The 21,708-nt window shown below is 39.6% G+C and overlaps 1 protein-coding gene across 1 annotated transcript; it reads left to right on the forward strand.

Moving 5' to 3' along the window:
• Positions 1-4,897: 4,897 nt before the first annotated feature.
• Positions 4,898-21,128, forward strand: RANBP3L (RAN binding protein 3-like; the record flags this gene model as incomplete). Its single annotated transcript, XM_009864826.1, has 13 exons — positions 4,898-4,940; positions 5,474-5,532; positions 5,803-5,839; positions 7,527-7,601; positions 8,733-8,804; positions 9,496-9,620; positions 10,058-10,161; positions 14,554-14,638; positions 15,739-15,838; positions 17,140-17,270; positions 18,195-18,315; positions 18,903-19,045; positions 20,936-21,128. Coding segments are annotated over exons 1-13 (1,288 nt in total), but the record flags the coding sequence as incomplete, so codon positions are not given.
• Between the last annotated feature and the right edge of the window lie 580 nt (positions 21,129-21,708).

Below are 21,708 nucleotides of genomic sequence, written 5' to 3' on the forward strand. Positions count from 1 at the left end.
CTCTGTCCCTCACATGGAAGACAGTTCTCCACAAACTTCTCCAATGTGAGTCGATCCCACAGGCTGCAGTTCCTCACAAACTGCTCCATTGTGGGTCACAGAACCACAGAATCACACACGTTACATAGATTGCATCCAGGTGGGTTTTGAATAACTCCACAGCAGACTCCACAGCCCCACTGGGAAGTGTGTTTCTGTGCTTTGTCACCTTCAAAGTTAAGAAGTTATTCCTCATGGTTAGATGGAACTTCCTGCCCATTGCCCCTTGTCCTGTCACTTGACACTAGTGAAAAGTGCCTGGCTTCATCCTCCTCATTGCTGTCTGCTGGACTCCAGTAGTTCCCTGTCTTTCTTGAACTGGGGAGCCCAAAACTGAACACAGTATTCCAGATGTGGCCTCACCAGGGCAGAATAGAGGGAGAGGATGACCTCCCTCAACCTACTGGCCACACTTTTGTTAATGCACTGGCCTTCTTGACCACAAGGACACTTGCTGGCTCATGGTTAATTACTGTCTGCCAGGACTCCATGATCCTTCTCTTCAGGGCTGCTTTCCAACAGGTCTACCCCTGACCTATACTGGTACATGAGATCGTTCCCCGCCAGGTCCAGACCCCTACATTTGCTCTTGTTGAGCTTCATTAGATTCCTCTCTGCCCAGCGCTCCAGCCTGCCCAGGTGATTCTGGATGGCAGCACAGCCTTCTGATGTGTCAGTCACTCCTCCCAGTTTTGTATTATCAGCAAACTAACTGAGGATACAGTCTGTCCCCTCGTACAAGACCTTGACAAATACGTTCAACAAGACCAGAACCATGATCTTTTAAAGGTGATGGAGAGTGGCCTAGCAGCTCACTCATTACTCCTGGGTGCATCCCATCAGGGCCCATGGATTTGTGGATATTCAGTTTGGCAAAGTGGTCTCCAGTCTGATCTTCCCCTACTGAGGGAAAGTCTTCCTCTTTCTAGATCTTTTTTCCTACCTCCAGGGTCTGGGATTCATGAGGGCCAGCTTGAGCTGTGAAGACTGAAGCAAAGAAGGCATTCAGTAACCTCACATTCTCTGTGTCTTCTGCCACTAGGGCACCCACCTCATGCATCAGTGGATTCATATTTTCCCTAGTCTTCCTTTTTCTATTGATATACTGAAAAAACACCGTTCTTGTTGTCTTTGATATCCCTTGCCAGATTTAATTCCAGATGGGCCTTAGCTTTCCTCGTTGCATCCCTGCATTCTCTGATAACATTCCTATATTCCCTCCAAGTGGCCAAGTCTTCTTTTCCACATTCTGTAAATTTCCTTCTTCCATTTGATTTTTTCTCGAAGACCCTTACTCATCCATGGAGGTCTTTTGCCTCCTCTGCTTGGTTTCTTACTCATAGGGACGCACTGATCTTAAATCTGGAGGAAGGAGTATTTAAATATTGACCAGCTCTCAAGTACACCCCTACCTTCTAGACGCCTAACCCCGGTATTCCACCAAGTATATCTTTGAAGAGGATAAACTTAGCTCTTCTGAAGTCCAGTGTTGTAATCCTACCTAATTCTTTACTTCTTCCATGTAGGATACTGAACATCTCATGGTCACTACAGCCAACCTTGACATCCCCAACAAGTCCTTCTTTGTCTGTTAGTACAGGTTGCAGCAGTATACCTCCCCTCATAGGTTCCCCCACCACCCATATTAGAAAGTTATCCTCAATGCTCTGCAGGAATCTCTTGGACTGTGTGTGTCTAGTTGGGCTGCCTTTCCAGCAAATACCAGAGTGGTTAAGGTGCCCCATGAGAACCAGGGCCTGTGATTGTGAGGCTACTTTCGTCTTATCCCCCATAGAGTTTCAAGTCCTATTAGCAAATGTGGACTTCCAATGAGGACTTCTCTCTCCACAAGTCCACAGGTCTTGCTAGGACCCTGCTCCAGCCTGGGCTTGCCATGGGGTCACAGCCTCCTTTGGGCATCTGCCTGCTCTGGCATTGGGTCCCCTGGGACATCTGCTCCAGCATGGACCTCCATGGGCCGCAGGGGGACAACCTGCTTCACTCTGGTTTTCACCACAGGCTGCAAGGCAATCTCTGCTCTGACACCTGGAGCACCTCTTCCCCTCCTTCACTGACCTTTGTGTCTGATGAGTTGTTTCTCTCATATTCTCACTCTTCTGTCTGGCTGTAGGTTATTGCACAGTTTTCTTTTTCTCCTTCTTAAATACTTCATCCCAGAGGCCACTGTCACGGATGGGCTCAGCCTTGGCCAGCAGTGGGTCCATCTCAGAGCTGGCTGGCATTGGCTTTACTGGACATGAGGGAAGCTTCTAGCAACTTCTCACAGCCACCCTCCTGCTACTAAAACATTGCCATGCAAACTCAATACAAGTGTGTAAAGTAAACATAGTACTTTCTGTTTTACAATTAAAAGTTTTCCTATAAAGTGCTGTTGAACTCTGATGCCTGCATTATAGCACTTTAATGCATATATGAAATCAGTTTGATTTTTAGATTTGATGGACGCTCACAACGTTCACTGTAGTCAGCCATCCTGAGTGATATAAAACCTTTTACTATTATTTTTATAGGGGTAGGTTCCTACCTTCAAATACAAAAACGTTAAAATATTTGGTATGAATACGAATTTAAATGTTTTCAGACTTGTGGCAAGTGTGGTAATGGTGAAGGTACAACAAGTTATTTTCTTTTGAATCTGAAAATGTAAAAATTAACTGTTAAAAAGTCAGAAGTAAAAAACTTATTGAGATCACAAATTCCTGTCTTACCATCTTAAAAATTTTAGGGTTTTTTGCTTTACTTTGGAAGGAATAGAGCCTTAGCACTGTCATCTGCTTTTGACATGAATTCGGGCATATGACTACCTGAAAATTCACATGAAATTTGGGATCATATTCTCTCCACTGTGTCCCTAGCCCTGAAAGATTAAGGATCATTTATTTGTTCTCTGGGCAGGTGGACGGGAAGCAGCAATAATAACAACTGAATTTTTCAAAACCATCAATGTCCCCCTGGAACAGCAATAAGAGCGAGGAGTGGAATATCACAGCAAAGGCCGAAGGACCCATACACCTCATGGACAGTGCTGGTTTTTGGAATGCAAGCAAACCTGGCGAAAGCAATTTTATGTTATTTCTGCACGTCATTCTATTTCTTATTAGGCTTAGGAAGCATCTAGCAACTTATTCCCAAAATGCATCTCTGTTTTCTTTCAAATGGAATTCTGTAATTGCAGTCTCCATCTGGGCATATGAACAACCATAATTTGCCAATTGCCGCCACATGCGGTGCTAGGCAGAGCACCAAGCAGAGTGGTGGGGCAGGATGCCCGCAATGAGCACACCAGAGCAGAGCAGTCACCAGGCCTCAGACCCCAGTGCCTCCTTCCACGTCAGGGAGCTCAGGTCAGAGCATGTTTGATAGTGCTTCTGTGAAGGACAGGAGGCTGAAGCCAGGAGGTCATGCAGATAAGATCTCAAACAAGGGAACAGGATATTTCTTACATGTCTTCCAGACAAGGGATTGTTCTGAACTCCAAATGCAGTAACCGTAAGGCCCAGTCCTTTCTAATTCAGCAGCCTCAGGGGAGCTGTAGCAAGGAAAAGAGAGCCCCATCTGCGTTGATTATTCGTGGGCTGACAGATAGGTCCTGTGTCTGGATCCTTGGCTGGGGCTGGTGGATTATTCCAGTCCCTGCAGCCAAAGGCAGCCCGTTTGGCATTTTTTCTGGTAATGTTTCCAACAGCCTCTTTTATCCACAAGCACCAAGCTGCTGAGGACTGGAGCAGCCTGGTCTTAACCAGGCACTAGCCAGCCTGTTTCCGTCTGTGTCCTGTTGGTGACAAGGATGATGGGTGGCTCCAGACCACCCAATTCTGGCCCAGCCTTGGCTGCTGCTGCATCTTCCCCAGGACAGTCAGACACTGCCTGGCTCGGTTCCCTGCGACTGCTGGGAGAGTGGAGTGCAGAAGGGCTGCTTCTTCTCCCAGCACACAGCCATCAGCCATAGCAGCTACAGCCTTAGTGCAGAAGATGAAGGAGAGAAATGCAGCCTTGCTTACCACTGTTAAAATGAGCACTGCCACGATTCTGGTAACTCCTTGGAGGCCATATGTTACATCTGCAAGTAATTCTGCATTGCTTTTTCTGTGGGGATCAGCTGCAGATACTTGTGCTTGAATACCTGAGCAGTTTAAAATGTAATTGGAAATTGATGCATAGGATACATGTATAGTTAACACAAATAGATTTTAAAACTGTTAGAAGTGGCCTGATTGAAGAGTATAGATCTTAAATGCTTTAAAATAAAAATATTGTGTCAAATGTCAATTACCAAGATATGAATTGTGCGATTACTCTGCCCAAAGGCCAGTCATAGAGCTCAGTAGTCACCTTAGTCTGTCCTTATCACCTATGGAGAGAAATACATGATTTTAGGTCTCCATTCATCTCCTAACATACACAACTATAATACGCACATGCTCAGAAGCTGATTGTTTGTATTGATTGCGTGTTACAGACATCACAAGCTAGCCCAAGGTAAAGCCTGTATGCGGTGGTCTAAAAAATCTATTTGTGTCTGCTGCTTTGCTCTTTAAATGTGCCATTTATTTGCATAATAAGTATGTCATTAATGGGCCATACTGGTGAAGACAATGTCTTTTAGACTGACAACCACAGTTAGTTCATTAGAGTTGCCCAGGCTGTAAAGGTCTCATTCTTAACAAAGTAAGTAGCCTGAAGAAGTAATCTAAGATTGTCAAGGGTTAGGGCTAGGCCAGCCTCTCTCCCCTCCTGAAGGGGAAGGGAAAAGGGAATAAAGCAGAGGCCTAGGGATTGGAAAAGAAAACTAAAACAGCTTCAGTGGAACAATAACAGTACTAATAAAAAACCCAACATGGATCCAAAGTTGTTTTCAACCATACCTAAGCAATGCAGAGGTATGCCTGAGAGTGGAATTTGCTCTATTGAACTTCATATGTAGTACTCATGCATTGAAATGGACAGTAGGCATTCAGTTACCTAAAGCCTGGTGAGTGAGAAGCATGGAGCTAGCTGAGAGGCCAAGTGTAATACATTTCCTTGCTTTTCTTTTTGGGATCATTTTGCATTTCACATCCCTGCAGTTCTCTGAAAACCAAAGCTGCAGATCACCCTTAAAGCATGGAAGATGCTGTCTGTAAAGGCTAAAAGCAATTGTTCTTTTTAAATGAAAGAAGTATAAAAAAATATGAAGCCAAATCTTGTGGCATCGAGTTAGGCAAAACTCACACTGGGATTTGAGGACACTAGGTTTCTCTCTTTTTTTTTTTTTTAATTTTATGGACTGTGCTATACATCACTGCAGTTTTGTATTTTCTTCCTTTGTAACAAAAGGATAAAGTCCTGTTTGTTATTGTATAACACTCGGAGAACTCTGGTTGTGAAGTGCTATTACGAAGTATTACTAAAAATTTTCTCTTCTCTTTTCCAGAAAGATCAGTTCTTGCCCAGCCAACATTTGTTTTTGCAAAGAAGAACCATTCTTTGAAGGTAAAAATCTTTTTCTTTTTAGTATATATATTTTATAAAAAATGCTGAGAAATGAGGATTCTATAGACAGTGATTCTAGCCATAATAAAAGATTTTAACCCATGTTAAGACTTACAATAAATGGCTTCAGAGTAGAACAAGAAAGAGTAAAAGCTAGAACCAAGACTGCTTTTAAATGCATATATGATGAATTGATACACTTTTTGTCCTGGTCTAGAAAATGGCTGTTCTATTCTCCTTGACCATTCTGTGTGTATATTTTTTTTCCAGCGGCCTGCAGAAGACCCAGTTTGCAAAGCTGAAAATGGTAATAACCACTTCATTAAACCAGTATAATAATACATTGGGTTATTCATAGGTCTGACTATTGCCTGGGAAAATAATGTTTGGACCCTTACTTTGTATGAGCAGGGACAAGTCTTTGTTAGTAGACTAAGACTATGTGGGTTGTAGAGCCACCTACTACGTCCTAATGTATATGTCTCTGTCTTAATCGTGAGAATTCTTCCATCTTACTTGTCATATTTACCAGAAAGCTGAACTCAGAAGCCCTGAAAAGTGGCCAAGTTTATTCATCAGCTGCATGACCTCCTAGCTGCCCTTTTCTAATTGTTTAAACAGCATTATAATGTAACTTCTCATTCTTAAGCCTGTGTCTTTTAAGCCTGTGGGCTGTGAACTGGTTTTAAGTACTTGAACCTCGTAGAAATAAGGACTCGCTAGGGCTTTGTGCCAGGTGTTGTCTGTGTCTCCAAAGCCCTTTTCCTCTTAGGTACTGCCTTAAAGCTGTTCCTGAAAGTAATTTCTGTAATCTATTGTCTTCAAGTTTTAATTCCATATTATAACATTGTGCTGAAATCTGCCAGTCTGTCCCTGCAGAACATAATGTTTACTTTTCTGTAGATATTATTGGTTGCTCCGGAAAACGTGCAAGATCATCATCTTTTACTTTCCAGAAGTCTAACTCTCAGTGTAACACAGGTATGACATTTAGCTCCAGCCATGTTTTAATTAGTATAGTTCTGTATTCTCATCTGGTAAAGAGGAGAAGGAATTTTCTTGTCTAAGAAATGTTTCTGGACTATAGGAAAGCTGCACTTCGTGAAAACTTAAATATTAATATAAACATGCTGGTAATTTCCAGTAAATCTCCTTTTAAGTAAAAATATTTTAAATTTCTATACTTAACTAATATTACATGAAGTAGTGAAAAACCTGAGCATTTCATGTAATTTCCTTGAACTGCTAACACAGTCAAGGGAGGAAGAGGGCTGGAAATTAGATTCCTTGGTTTGTGGAAGAGATAGGTGTTCCCTGGGCAATCCCTGAGAAGGGCCATATGTCTTAGGTCTAGCCAACAGCTGACATGGAAGGTGCTTTAAGGAAGTGCATGTAAATCACTGAGACTACTGTGCAGGAGGGCTGTTCTGTTTTTTGCAGTGTTTATTTAGCATAGGGATGAGACCAGAAAGTTACTTCTGAATTTAGACATTAATATGTGTACGCTATATAGCCTTGTGATGGACCTGAGTGTAGCTAAGAGTATTTAAGATAATTGAAAATTATTGGGAGACCATACACAGAAAATCATAGATATAGTAGAAATTTTAGGGTATGCCTATACCAAAAAATAAGACAAGATGCAGGAGGATGCTTCAGTTATTGACCTCTTGATTGCCCACATTGCTTAACTGATAGCTCACTCCCTGGTTCTGTTTTGAACCTATCCAACTGGCAGTCTCCGAGGCAGAACTGTTAGAGTGGACTAGCTGTAAGCAGTGTGCCTGAGCCAGGTGGTGCCACTTGCCCTCCGAGACCTCTCCAATTCAGCAATATAGGCAAAACCTAATAGTCTACTTGAAAAAGCTGATAATTAGCAGATAATAGTTTATTTTACTCCCAGTGAAGATATGGTATCAAATTGGCTAACTTTAACATTAATAGTATTTTTTTTCCTCCAAACAAGTTATAATTTCAGTCTCTTATCTTTTCAGATACAACTCTCACTCAGAAAAGACAAAGATCATCTTCCTTTACCATCCTTCCTACCTTCCCTCCCTCACAGCCAGGTAATAAAAATACAAAACTCAACAAAATAAAAAAATATTTATGTACAAAAGCAGGTATTAGCTAAAATAGAGAGGTGTGCAGAAATGCTTTTTCTGCCAGACAGAGATGGACTGCATTGGACTACGCTGGTATTTTGGTCAGGGGAAAGGAATGTTTTAGGAGGAGATTCAAAAAATAGAACAAATGCTTTTTGCATTTGATATGAGGGAATCTCACAGTGCTCGAGAGGAATCTTTGAATGATTTGCAAATAGGCATTTACACACTGTGATACATGTTATGCTTGAAAAAAACCAGAATGGAGTTAAGTAATTACATCAATTAGTTTGCTTGCAATTTAATGGTGATGGTTCCTGTAGGAATATAATTTTCTGTCATAGGTGACTGTCTTCCACCTACCAGTCACCCTGGGGACATTCTTCCAGTTACCACTAACTGGAACGATGGAGTGGTCTTGAATCTTAGTCTATGGCACAAAGCAATCTTAAGAGGACACAATATTGTTACAGCAACAAACCACGCTCTTTCTGCAGTAAAAAGTAGTGTTTGTGTGTGGACTATCAGTTGTGTCATTTTACAGGATGGTCCATGGTCCATTTTACATGTGGTCCATGGTTGCCATCACCTTCTGGTTGGTGTTTGGTATCCTTAGTAAAGCAGTAAAAGCATCAGCAGAGCACTGCCATCATTACATTAAGTTATGAAAGCCTTTACACCAGAACAGGGCAGGGCAGGGTACATTTACTTCTTCCCATGTTCTTGGGCCTCATTTACTCACCTTAAAAATGCCTAAGACTAGACCAGATAGCATTGCCATTTCAATAGCTTTTTCAAATGAGCAGCACCTGGTTTTCAAAGCTGAAGAAGGATTTTATGAGATTAAAACTTCAATTAATATCCAAAAGACTTCTATTAATGGTATAGCCAGAAAACCCCATGGCGATTTCTGTGCCTCAGTCTACCCACCTGTAAAACTGAGACTGTAAGAGTTATCTTGGAGATCTTGTTTCGATAAATAGGTTGAAATATTGCTCAGGTACTACCAAAATAGGGAGGGCTTTACAGAAACATTAATTAATTATTAGAGTTTGTTATTACTAATTATTAAAGTTTACATTCCTTGTTCTGTAGTAAAGAATAACATATTTATGACCTCAGCTCTTCTTCGAAGAAACCCTGGCTTGATCAAAAGTACAAAAGAAGGTAATTGTCATTGCAGTATTTGTTCTCTGTAGTTCCACAAAGACGTTCTTAACAGATATAGAGGACATAAAAATGACAACTTTTCTCTATGTCGAGTGACAGATTAAGTATCTTTGGGAGGTTGTTAATAAATTATTTGTTTAACAGTGTAAATATCTTTGAAGCTCTGTTCTGAGTTACTGCTCTGACTGCTTAACTCTTGAGAGGACTGAATATAACCTTGAATAGTGAAATTCTACATTTCTAATTAAGTAACTATGCTCCTGAACAAGGCAATGACGAACCCTCTTGGGGTCTGCAGGTGCAGGATTAAATTTGAAATGCCAGAAGACAAATCTAACACAAAGTAGTAACTATAAGTATAAATACAAAGATATATTTAAATATATGACTGAAAATATATTGTATATTTATGTGTATAACACATAACTTTTTTTCTGATAATGGGTTGGTGTCATTGCAGAATTGTGATTTTTAAAAGGGATTAGAATTTTTCAGAATAGGTAGCAAGTAAACAGTAACAAATGTTATTTAGATATGCTTTGAAGCTTTCAGTTAAAGAGGCAAGACATATAGATATGAATTATGTGTGAAGAAAATTATATATATAATTTATATTAAAATTATGTAAATTATATATATGTGAAGAGAATGACATGTATTGAAATGTTTTGTCTTTGTACTTCGCAAGGATCCTTGTCACGAAGTCAGTTGCGGAATGTCATTAGACCTCCCATTTTGCAACCCCCACAAGCCCTGACCTGTCCTGAAAATCCTCTGTTATCTCTAGTGACTAAGAAAGAAGCACATGTTCAGGTAAAAAGAAAAAAAAATACTGGTTAATATATATTTGGAGCTCAAATTAAACAAACAGACAAACTGCTGCTTTAAAGCATTTAATTATTCCACTGCATGACTTTCAAGAAGGTTCCCGTATCAATTTGAATGGAATCATTGTGTCACCGACATAGTGTGAACTGTTAAACTCATTAACTGTGTTTGAAAAAACATCTCTTCTTTGCACGCTGTCTGATATCAGATATCAGGGTTCTATGGGGGCTTTGGGGGTCTTCTGGATTTTGTTTATTTAGAAAGTAAAATTTTAGCATTTTGATTAAGGGCATTACTGACACAGCTGGAGGAAGCTCTTCCAACTACTGCATATATATTTCAGACTCTGGACTTCTAGCAGTTCTGTTCATATTAGAAAGTAAGTTTGGTCTAATTAATTCATCTGTTTTTATTATTCCTAGCTATCTGAAGACAGCTTTTATTCCTCAGCTGAGGATTCAGTAAATTCCAAAACAGCAGTGAAGTTATCTACTGTCATGAATCTTTCTAGCTCTAAAACAACACAGTAAGTTTTTATTTATTGTATTTCTAGACCATTTTGTCAGTTGGCCTATGGCATGCCCTTTGTCCTACCTGTCTAACATGGCACTAAGCCCGTGTTATCTACACCCACACATTGCTCGTGTGGGTGTTTGTATGTGATGCCAGGATTTGTCGGTGCCAATGCGAGCTCTGTGCATCATAAGAAATGGACTCCTGCTGGGAATTAATCTCTGTGGGACATTTTTTTTCTCATTAGCAACCACCAAGCCAGAAAGTATTTTGGTTTATCATCTCATGCAGCTTTGGCAGTTCAAAATATGTCCCTGATTTGAATGTTTACAGTCATCTTTGTGTCCCTTTGGAGAGCTGTCTTCTGATTGCGTAACTGCTGCATCTCATCAAGAGATGCAGAGAAACTGAGGAATTACTAAAATATGTCAGCACATTGGACACAGGAGACATGAAGTAAACCATAGAGGACTGATCTGGAAGACAAGGTGAATGCTGCAACTGATGCTCTACTTCGTGCACAAGCCAGAATTTCTGGCATGAACAGCTAGATCTGATGACTGTGATAGGGCGGCATCTTTGCACAGACATGGGATGAGCAGCACAGACTTCAGAATTTCTATGTGAGGAAGCTGACTTCTCTGAACTAGGACATTACCCCAAGCCCTCGTCTTTGTGTATGACTGCAAGAGCTCATACTGGTGCAGAAGGGGCTATTGTGTCTCTCTAGGTACTGGCTCAAGAGCATACTAGGTCTGTATTTAACCAGCTTAGTGTCGTCAGGTTATTCTATGGGTTATCAATACTGCTTGGTGATGGTTTGTACAGGGTGGTTACTTTGAATTCGTGGACATCAGGAATATACCTGAGATGAGTTATGATGACAAAGTGACATTTCTGAATTGCTCAGGCCACAGATAGTACAGTTGTGATTGGCTCCTTTCCCTCTCCCACCCAAAGAGGGCAGAGAACAGTTAATACAAAGGAGTTTGTTCCAGTCTGCTTCAGGGCCAGATGGGCCACAGATAAAGGTGTCTGCACACATCTGGGATGTGCAGTGCTGGGGTTCTGAGGAGGTAAGGGATTTTTGGATGCACAGACAACTAAGATTCTTAATCCTTATCATCAAGAAGAGCATCGTTAGAGGACAGATGCTGTGATTTTGGAAGAGCCACCCTGTCCCTGTGAGGACAACATGGAGCCACGTAGCATGCTGGATTTTTAGCAGTCAGAATGACACAAGTGCACATATTAGAAAAGCTCAAAGGAACATAGTACTGACTTCAAAATCAGTTTGTATCAATATTCCAAGTCTTTTTACCTTCTGTCACCTGCATAATATCTAGGAAATGATAGGTGAGTGGCTTTCTGATACGAAGTGATGGACAGAAATGCAGTGCAGTGTTTCAGTGCTGATGAGTTGTAAGTCTTGGAAATGCTTATGGTATTTCTTTTTATTTCTTTCTCTTTTAAAAGAGGAATTGCTAATCTGCTTGGGGTATTTGTGCCTCAGATAACACATACAGATAATTCTGCATATCACAATTGCGGTAAATGTTTGTTTATTTGACAAGTTGAAAACTAATTTAAATGCAACTAGGTGCTTATTGCTCTTCTGAGATTGCAGAGTGGTGTAAGTGCTATTCTTTTGGCCTGTATTAAGTGACTGATGCTGATGCTCTAAAATACTTTAGTAAAATCTTTTTTGGCATAGCCATTTTCTTATAACTTGACAGCAAGTGTTCAAACAAGCAACTTTGTTAAACTCCATACACATGCTAAACAGTAGTGAACATTGCAGCCAGACCTGCTCCTTGCTGAGAGAAGATTTAAGATTAGTTTTTAATTATCAGTCAAGGTGTAACTATTGACACTTATTGACAAAAAATATTCTCAAAAAATATTCTCAACACAGATATTCTCAATGGCAGGGATTGCTGCTACCTGTAGACATTTATTTTACTTTCTCTCCTCTTCCACCTCTTCTTCTCTGTGTGATACTAATCTGTCAGAGAGATGAATGAAAATATTTTTCTAGCCCTCTGCAGTTGCTGCAGCTGCCCATATCCCAGGAGACCACTAATGGTTCCATTTCCCAAACTGGCTGTGGCGGTGGACTGAAAAGGAGAAATTTGCATCTTCTTGAGTCATGATTAAAAGCTTGGAAAGGAGATTTTGTCATAAGTGACAGAGATATAATGCTGGGAGAACACAAGCTTCTGGTCATGCATTCAGCTTTGCAGAAGGATTTTCTTGGAAAACTGCAGGGGTTCAAGACCAGCACTGGAACTGGCAGCTACCCAGGCCCTTCTGGGCACTGACAAGGACAGTATCTGGGTCTAGTCTTTTTCCGTAGTCCCTTTCCAGTATCTTAGCCACATTTCTTCTTCTCCTGTCCTTCCTTGTTATTAGTCATTTCCTTAATTCAGTTCCTCTGTTTTGCATCTCCGTGGCAATGTCATCTCTGGCACACTTTGTTCTTACTCTAATATAAGGGTATTTTAATAAGGCTTGATTGCTGGCATTTACAAGTTAACTGTCTGGAAAAAGAAAGATACTACACTGATTACTTTTCCCTTACATTTCTGAAAATAATAAAGTCCGTTTCCCACAGATTTCCTTGAGACAAGGCTCCAGTTTCTGGTTTTTATCTCTTCTAGAGTGCCATCCTCACTAAGTTGCTAGTGGAGCTGCTTAGAAGGAGCAGATGAAATTTCAGAATGGAAATTGATCAAAATTCAGTGAATTTTAGTGGGGAGTTTTCTTAAGGATAAGAAACTCATTACTTTAAACACACTTCAGATTGCCTGTTTAGGGCCCAAAACACATATAAAAGGCATCAGGGCTGAAAAGAAACGGATTTTCTGATTTCTCTTTCTTAGTTGCTCTTAATTTTTGTATATTGGGTTTGCACGGTAAGGTTTTGGCAGCAGCAGGGCTGTAGGGGTGGCTACTGTGTGAAGCTGCTCGAAGCTTCCCCCTTGTCCAATACAGCCAATGCCATCTGGATCCAAAGATGAATCCAATGAATCCACTGCTGGCCAAGGCCGAGCCCATCAGCAACAGCGGTAGCACCTCTGGGATAACGTGTTTAAGAAGGGGAAAACTGTGCAACAACCTGCAGCTGGAGAGAGGAGTGAGAATATGTGAGAGAAACAGCTCTGCAGACACCAAGGTCAGTGAAAGAGGAGGAAGAGGTGCTCCAGGTGCAGATTGCTCTACAGCCTGTGGTAAAGGTCATGGTGAACAGGCTGTTCCCCTGCAGCCCATGGAGGTTAACAGTGGAGCAGATGTCCACCTGCAGCCCACAGAGGACCCAGCATCAGAGGCGGTGGATGCCTGAAAGAGGCTGTAACCCCATGGCAAGCCCAGGCTGGAGCAGGGTCCTGGCAGGGCTTGTGACACTGGGGGACACTCACACTGGAGAAGCCTGCTCCTGAAGGACTGCACCCATGGGAAGGACTCATGTTGGAGAAGTTTGTGGACTGTCTCCAGTGGGAAGAACTCCATGCTGGGACAGGAGAAGAGTGTGAGGAGTCCTCGCTCTGAGGAGGGAGGAGTGGCAGAGATGTCTAATGAACTGACCATGACCACCATTCCCCATCCCCCTGTGCTGCTGAGGGGGAGAAGGTGTAGAGACTGGGAGTAAACTTAAGCCTAGGAAGAAAGGAGGGCAAGGAGGAAGGTGTTCTTAATTCAGATTTACTTTTTCTCATTATCCTACTCTGATTTGTTTGGTGATAAATTAATTTCCCCAAGTTGAGTCTGTTTTGCCTGTGATAATAATTGCTGACTGATCTCTCTCTGTCCTTATCTTGACCCACAAACCTTTTATTATATTTACTCTCCCCTGTCTAGCTGAGGAGGGGAGTGATAGAACAGCTTTAGGTGGGTACCTGGTGTCCAGCCAGAGTCAACCCGCCCCACTTAGCAACACATAAAACATGCAAACATTAAGGAATATTATTTTCCTAACGTGTAAAATGGAGCTAGGTTGTACTTGGGAATTCCTTCATACTATGTGAAGAGAGTTCAAGCACACTGTAGTTATGAACACAGAAACTAAGTTTTAGAGGCAGTCATCAAGTTCTGGCAACAAGCCCAGCTTATTGTCAGGAACATGCTCTGCATGACATGTGCTTGAGGAGGAGGAGGAGGCATGTTTTGCTTCTTGTTTGCTTTTAAGGAGCATCCTCAATAATCTTCATGAAATACAGTGTGATACTCTCCATTCCTGTTGTGAAATGTTACGTAGAGAATATTCTCAGATTCTCTTAAAGAATTTGATTACTTAAATTGTCATTTTTTGTCTCTAATGTAAGATGTGGTAAAGTAAGTGTGTGAATTTCCATTCTTTACAAAGTTCGAAATAGTTCTAAATAACTTTCTTATTTTGTTCCCACAGAAGTCACTTGTTTGAAGACAGAAGTGTACAAAACAGCAGCATTTCTGATTTTGTCTTTGGAGAAAACATGGTTGACAGAGTTTTGGTAAGATCTGCAAATGCCGGCAGACTTTTTCAAGTTTAATGTACTTACAAGTATTTTTTTTTTCAGAGATTGGTTCTTTTTAGCTGCTCCTGTTCTTTTAAAGATGTGAGAAAATATGACTCCAATGACTGTTGAGGAGAAAATACCTAAATTTTTGCTGTAGTAGGGCAGTCTTCTCTATCTTCCCCATCCTAGATAAGTACTCCATTTACTAGCCCATACCAGTAGGCACTTTTTATCTTTTGCTCATTTTTTATCCTAAAAAAAAAAGTTGTTTATATATTCCATGCAAAGTGGCACAGCCAGAAGACAGCATGAAAGCATGTCATCCCACCATTCTGATAGTTTCCATCTGTTAAGAGATGGGAAAAATTAGTATAGGGGCAAAATTGAACACCCATCCTATATAGTGTCTGTGTTAAACTATACTGTGCATGCTGTGAGATGGCCTAAGGGATCATGGCTTGAAGGAAACTCAGAGAAAAAGGTGGCTCCCAAGCTGAGGACAGCACCATTTAAAATGGAATTGAAATTCAGCTTCTAGCAGAAGCAGGATTAAAGTAGTATGCATAGCTGCCAGTGAAAACACTTGGCAACCGTAGATTGGGGTTGTAACTTATGAGAAGGATTTAGTTATAGGGTAGGAGTTGAGCCATTACACATTTTCAGGAGCCAGAAGTATTATTTAGGCAGGCCTAAGAAATGTTGATCTGCAAAAACTTAAGATGATGGAAATTTCTAATTCCTCCGAGGTTGTTTGTTGTGTCTGGGCATTTTAAACTATTCTTCTGGGGCTTAAGTGCTTAAACTGGAAATCAACTGGTACTTTAATATGTAAGTCTTTCGGTGGGTTTAAATCCTGATCCAAGATCCTTACAAAGAGGCCATTCTTATTGGTAAAAGAATGATGTACTTATTTTATGATAATAAAATCAGTTCCACTAAGGACTGAAACAGTATCATCTGCATCAGTTTTTACTCTTAAGATCCTACAAATGCTAACCTTCAGCCTGGCGTGCATTAAGTGATTCAGTGTTCTGTTTAAGTAATGGCACCGTTTTATTAAAATAGGAATTCTTATTTCCCCTGTTTTTCACTAGAGTACTGAAAAGCAGCCCAAGCCATGTAATGAAGCTGATTCATACAAAGGAGAAATAACTTCCACCAACATCGGATCTTTTCATGTCAGTCCACAAACAAGTAAGTATACTCAGCACACAACTACAGTTAGCTTTCTTATTATATGCTTTGCTGTATCTTAAAGAATGTCAAATGAGTTTAGATAGGATATCAGGAAGCACTTCCTCACGGTGGTCTGATATTGGGATGCACTGCCCAGAGAAGTGGTGGAGTCACCGTCCCTGGAGGTGTTTAAGGAGAGGCTGGATGTGGCACTTAGTGCCATAGTCTGGCCCATGTGATGGTGTTGGGTCACAGGCTGGACTTGATGATCTCAGAGGTCTTTTCCAGCCTCAGTAATTCTGTAATTCTATGGTCAATAATTTTCATCTGTTCTCAAGTTATCCAGTCACTAGTACACTTGCAAGTGTGTGCTAATATGTGTTCAGAAAGCACCTACAGTTTGGTTTATGACATTTGAACTGGACTAACTTCAGAATCAATGATCTAAGTTACTTAGAAAAGGAGAGAGTTTTACAGATTATTGTTTATATTTATTACAGGTTATTATTGAATTATGTATTTGAAAAAAAGTAGAGTGAACTTTGTGAATGCCTTTAGGACTGTGTTTTTGAACTACAATTTTAAGTTGTCTCCTGCTTGTGTTTTGTGACTGCTCATATAAATTACTTTGTCGTATTTGTATCCTAATTGTAGACCTGAAATTTCTATACAGACAGAATTCAGGGATTGTTTGTGACTCTGATGTGAGTGTTTTTACTAGGCAAGCCACATAAATCTAGGCTGTGAGGGAATCCCAAGTAGGCCCCTATCTTGAGCCCTCTTTCCAAATTTTGCATGCCACTTTATTAGTGATTGATGGATATACTGGGTCCTATTACTTTGTATGAACATTCTTACAAGTAAAGAAAAAAAAGGAAATAAAGCCTGTAGGAAACATATATAGATTATGCAAATATACAAAATTCTGTAACCGTGTTATTTCTTTCAAATCTTATCCTTTCATGTTCCTGTAAAATTTTTATTGTATACGTGTTACCATTCATGTGTCTTTCATTATTAATCTGCACAACAATATGACAGACAAGTTTCATTTGGAAAATCAACCTCCAATTATTTAGGGCTTGTTTCTGGGAGTTGTCCCTTGGGGCAAACCTCTGCAAATGCAGAGAGCACTGTTGAATTCAAAATGAGCCTAAACCAGTGAGACACTTTGCTGTAGTCCAGACTTTTTCTTCTTCTCTTCTATTGGCCAAAATTTAGGAATAACACTAAATAGTTACAGAAATTACTGAAGTCACAGTCTATCCTATATGCAAGTTTCTTGGCATGAAAATATTCCTGTTTTTTTTTCTCCACAGAAACAGCTTTGTTGAGGAATGTAACACTAATTGAATCAGCAACTGCTTGTATTTCCAAGCCAGTGGATAAAATTCTGTTAGATAAAGTTGAAGTTGTAACTGGAGAAGAAGCAGAACACAATGTATTACAGGTGTGTATTTCATAAAACCTTCATAGTGAGCAGTTTTGTTATTGAAAAGAACAACTAGATCTAAACTAGATTGCAGCAATCTGAAAATAACACAGTTTGTATTTTATTTTTTCACTTTTTTAAAGATATGCCTCTGCTCACCCATTTTTGTAGGCTATTTTCTTTTTCATATTGTATTTGTTCATTGTATAGTCCCTTTCAGTAAGTGACTGCTTCAGAACTTCATTCTGCACCTGTAATTTATAAGCATCTACATGGTGTACCAGCCATAACTGATATACTGTAAAACTTCAAAATTGGAAGTGATTTGAATAAATATTCTTTTATCACAGAACTTTTTTTGGAAAAAATCAATATGTTGTCAAAGCAATTAGTCTTATAGTTCATGTAAAATATCAATTCTCTTTCTGGCCTAGCAGAACATATCTTGCTATTCTTCATCTTCAAACTGTTATTTTATTAGAAAATAGCAATGATATATATGATTTAAAAAATCTTAACATTGAAAGTTACATTATTAGATCACTGATTAAATAGTTTGTCTTGTCGCAACATGGAAGGTTTGCTCTCTTTGGAGCAGTAACCTTCTAGTAGTAGTACATGTTTCTAATGAGCGAGCGAGTAAGGTTGTAGAACACTTACATTAACACAGCTGAATTTGTTGCATCACAGATGAAGAGTTAATGAAGATGAAATAATTGAAAAAGTGAACTGGGGTTCAAGCTGAATGTTTTTCACTAGTAGCAAGTTTAGCACAGCTCTGGAAGCCATTTCATTTAAAGTAATAGTAGTGATATATCTATATATCTGTCTTTGTTTACATGGATGTATTAAAAGCAATATCGGAAGGTTTACAAACATTAAATTTTAGAACCAGTAAAATTAACATTGGCTGGCCATTTCCATCATGTATTTCTCTTTTAGATCAACTGCAAGCTCTTTGTATTTAATAAGCTTTCTTTAACTTGGATTGAAAGAGGCAGAGGATCCCTGAGGCTTAATGACACTTCTAGCAATAAACATGGAATGTTGCAGTCAAGGCTAAGTAAGATTTAAAAACAGTAACATGTATACAAAACACTAAATAACTTGTACTGCTGCTGGCCAGAATAAGCTTATTTCAGAACTTTTAAAACTGAGTAGGTAGTTTTATTTAAGTCAAGTTGCTGAGAATCTTTTAGCATTGCCTGATAATGTTAGCTGTGTTACAGACTGAGGCACTGGGCATTTTTCACTCAGTTTGTACACTCACATTTCCATGTGTTGTTAGGTTCTGTGTTTTTCTACTGCAACATATCTTTAGCTTAGTCACCATTCTGATAGTCTGTTCTTCTTCAATTCTGATTTTCGAGAAGCAAGTCACTTCTGGAATGTTGTTTTTACTATGCTGTCATTTTTTTTGTACGGTGTTTCACAGTTTCAACAGATTATTTGCTTCGTGTTCCAGAAGTATTGAAAGAAACAAATATAGTTTGGTAATAATTAACAAAATATCACACCATGTCAGGTTTTAGACCAAATTAAAAAGAATAATTTGTGACAATATTGGGTGTATATAAGTGCTAGAGAAAACTGCTGCAGTAAAAATTAAGATGGTTCCAATAACTTATCATATAAACCTTCATATTTTAGTTATGCGAAATCAAGGCAGCTTGAGACTGATTCTCAACACTCGACTCTGGGATCAAATGGTTGTAAAAAGAGCAAACAGAAAGAGCCTGTGCTTCACTGCAACAGACCAAGAGGATCACTCTGTTCAAATATTTCTAATTCAGGTAAGCAAGAGATAAAAACCCCACTCAAATCCCCATTTTATGTAGGATTCTGAAAACTGGATGAAAACTGGATGAGGCTTTGGTTTTAGCAAATGGCCTTTTATGTTCTGTCAGTCTATGCTTAGCTTAGCTGTTATGTATTATGTGGCTTTTTTCATTAAACGACTTTGGAGAGCTATCCCTTGATATTTCAAAAACTGGTGTGAAGATGGGATATGGCCTTAGTCCAGACATTGCAGGCTCTGGTTCACACACTGCTGATGGAATGGATGTAATTCCAATTATATGCAGTAATTGCTCTTTCTTATGGAAGCAACACTGTAAGAATTTCTACACAGGTAGATAGATATTCATAAATTACTTCAGTACAAAGCAGTAGCTTTCTGCCATGGTTCTCAACACAGTAGTTGCAATCATCTATCCAGTGTAGAAACTCTGTTTCTCAGTTGAGGATAATAGAGATTTTGCGATCTCATCTTCTGCAAGACAGCAGTCTTGGGAACCCTGGTTTTCTCTAGCAATGGCTGATAAGGTTGGAAATGTGGTGGACTTCTTTGCAAATGAATAGCAAATACGTGCTAGGCTGGGAAGTGAAAGCATCCATGTGAGTTAGAGGATGTTTCCAGTTTCCCCAGCACACCTTTCTGGGAAGGGTTCATCTTCCACCATATAACACCACTTGCAGCAACTGTCACATGTCGTACACAAGCACAGCACCATGCACTGTGTATGCACACACTGTAAGTCTCACTTCCAAACAGTGGCTGACTTAACAATGGCTGTGCTGCACAGATGGTCTGCATGCAGGAATCAGAAATCTCCTAGATTTCCTGTGTGCTGCACAGTTTTTCTAGTGTGTAAACACTCCTTAAGATCTGTCCTGGCACTTCTGCACAGTTAAAAAAAAAGACATTTATCAGGAAACCAAGATACATACACAACTGTATGTGTGTGGCAAGGATTTCACAAAGCAGTTCTGACAGTGCCCAAATGCAGTGTCCCCACTGTCTCCTGAGGCAGCAAATTCTAGAAGTTCTTACTCACTCTCTGAAGAAGCACGTTCTTTTATGCTGGTCCTCTACTGCTTTCATCAGGCGTACCCTTGTGCATTTACTGTGTGGCCTGATGATCAGCTGTGCAGTATTCAGTTTATCCAGGCACTTTCATAATTTAAAAAACCTAGTTATACCCCCTTCTCATCAGACTGAATAGTCTCAACTCTTCATAAGGAGCTGCGCCACACCCTTCATAATTTTTGGTATCCTTCTGTTTATCTTCTTTTATTGTACTATATCCTTGAAATGTGGTGACCAGAATGGAACACAGTACTCAGAATGTGGCTACCCAAGAGGTTTTATGTACTGGCAAAACGCTGCCTTGTCTCGTTCTCAATACCCTTCTTGAGGAGGCTCATCTGCTTAGCAGCACAGTTCATGGTATCTTTAAATATTATATTCACAAATAATTTTTAGTAGTAAGTTTTTAAAATTCTTATTTATTCTGCAAACTAAAATGCAATACATATATTAACATTTTGATCTTCTTACTTCTAGAGTCATATTCATGAATTGTCTCGAATATCAAGTACTCAGTAAAAACTGAGCCAGTCTTCCGAGGAAATAGTAATTTTAAAGCTTCTATTTCTTGTAACTATAAAGAAAATAATCAACAGCTGCATATTATAAAACTGAGACCACTTAAACGAACTTGGCATTATTTGTATTTAAGTTTATTTTCTGAAATGAGTGTGAATCTTAAATGGATTGCTTTGACTAAAAAGGACAAAATACAGCTCTGTCATTACTTCTGAAAATTTCTCAGTCAGCCTTTCTGTGAAAAATAGAGATTTTTCTCTGTCAGTTCGGACTGTATGCATTTTATGTTCTGCAGGCAAGCTCAAAAGACACTGGGTACCTTTATGCAGCAATACATCACCGCCTTGTGGCATTGCGAAGCTTTGCTGAGCAAGAGCCAGAAGCTAATCAAGTAGACGCAGACTCAGAAATACCTTTTCAGCCATTAAACTGTGATAGTGATGATGAAGATGATGAAAAGCTAACTCAGCTGAGCAGCAGTAGATCTGGTAAGCAGAAGTTTTCCTGGGAATACTGTCATCCTTTCAGGGTATTTTCCTGTAAACAATGAAAATTTTACTTTTTTTTTTTCCCCCCCATGCTGACTATAACTTTCATCTGTTACAGACACCCCTTTAAAGGTAGAAGAAGTTAATTCCTTTTAGTATTTTGACTTACTACTTTTAAATGCAAGGTTTTGCCAGGTCAGTTATCTACACATTCTTATAGCAGTGGAATACTCTTTTGACAGAAGAAAGAAATTTTAATATTGTCAAGCTTTGCCTAAACGTTTCTTGAGCATATTTCAGTGGAAATGACTAAAGGTATTGAGATACTAGTTGTTCCTCGAGTAAATGAAAGTTGAGTGCATTCACATGAGTGCTTAGGTAGTTACTAATGTCTTAAAACATAATGTGTTTACTAAGATATTTAGTCTGCAGTGGTTAATTTAAAATATTGATTCTTTATTAGCTGTTACAACTACCTCACTGGCAAACTCACAGGTCAAGATTTACATACCAGTTTTGCCAGCTTTCTTCAATGTAACAAAAATGTAGGCTCTCAAAGGAAAAAATGCAACTAAAAGCT

This window comes from Apaloderma vittatum, unplaced genomic scaffold, assembly GCF_000703405.1.
Source record: "Apaloderma vittatum isolate BGI_N311 unplaced genomic scaffold, ASM70340v1 scaffold2072, whole genome shotgun sequence".
Taxonomy (NCBI): domain Eukaryota; kingdom Metazoa; phylum Chordata; class Aves; order Trogoniformes; family Trogonidae; genus Apaloderma; species Apaloderma vittatum.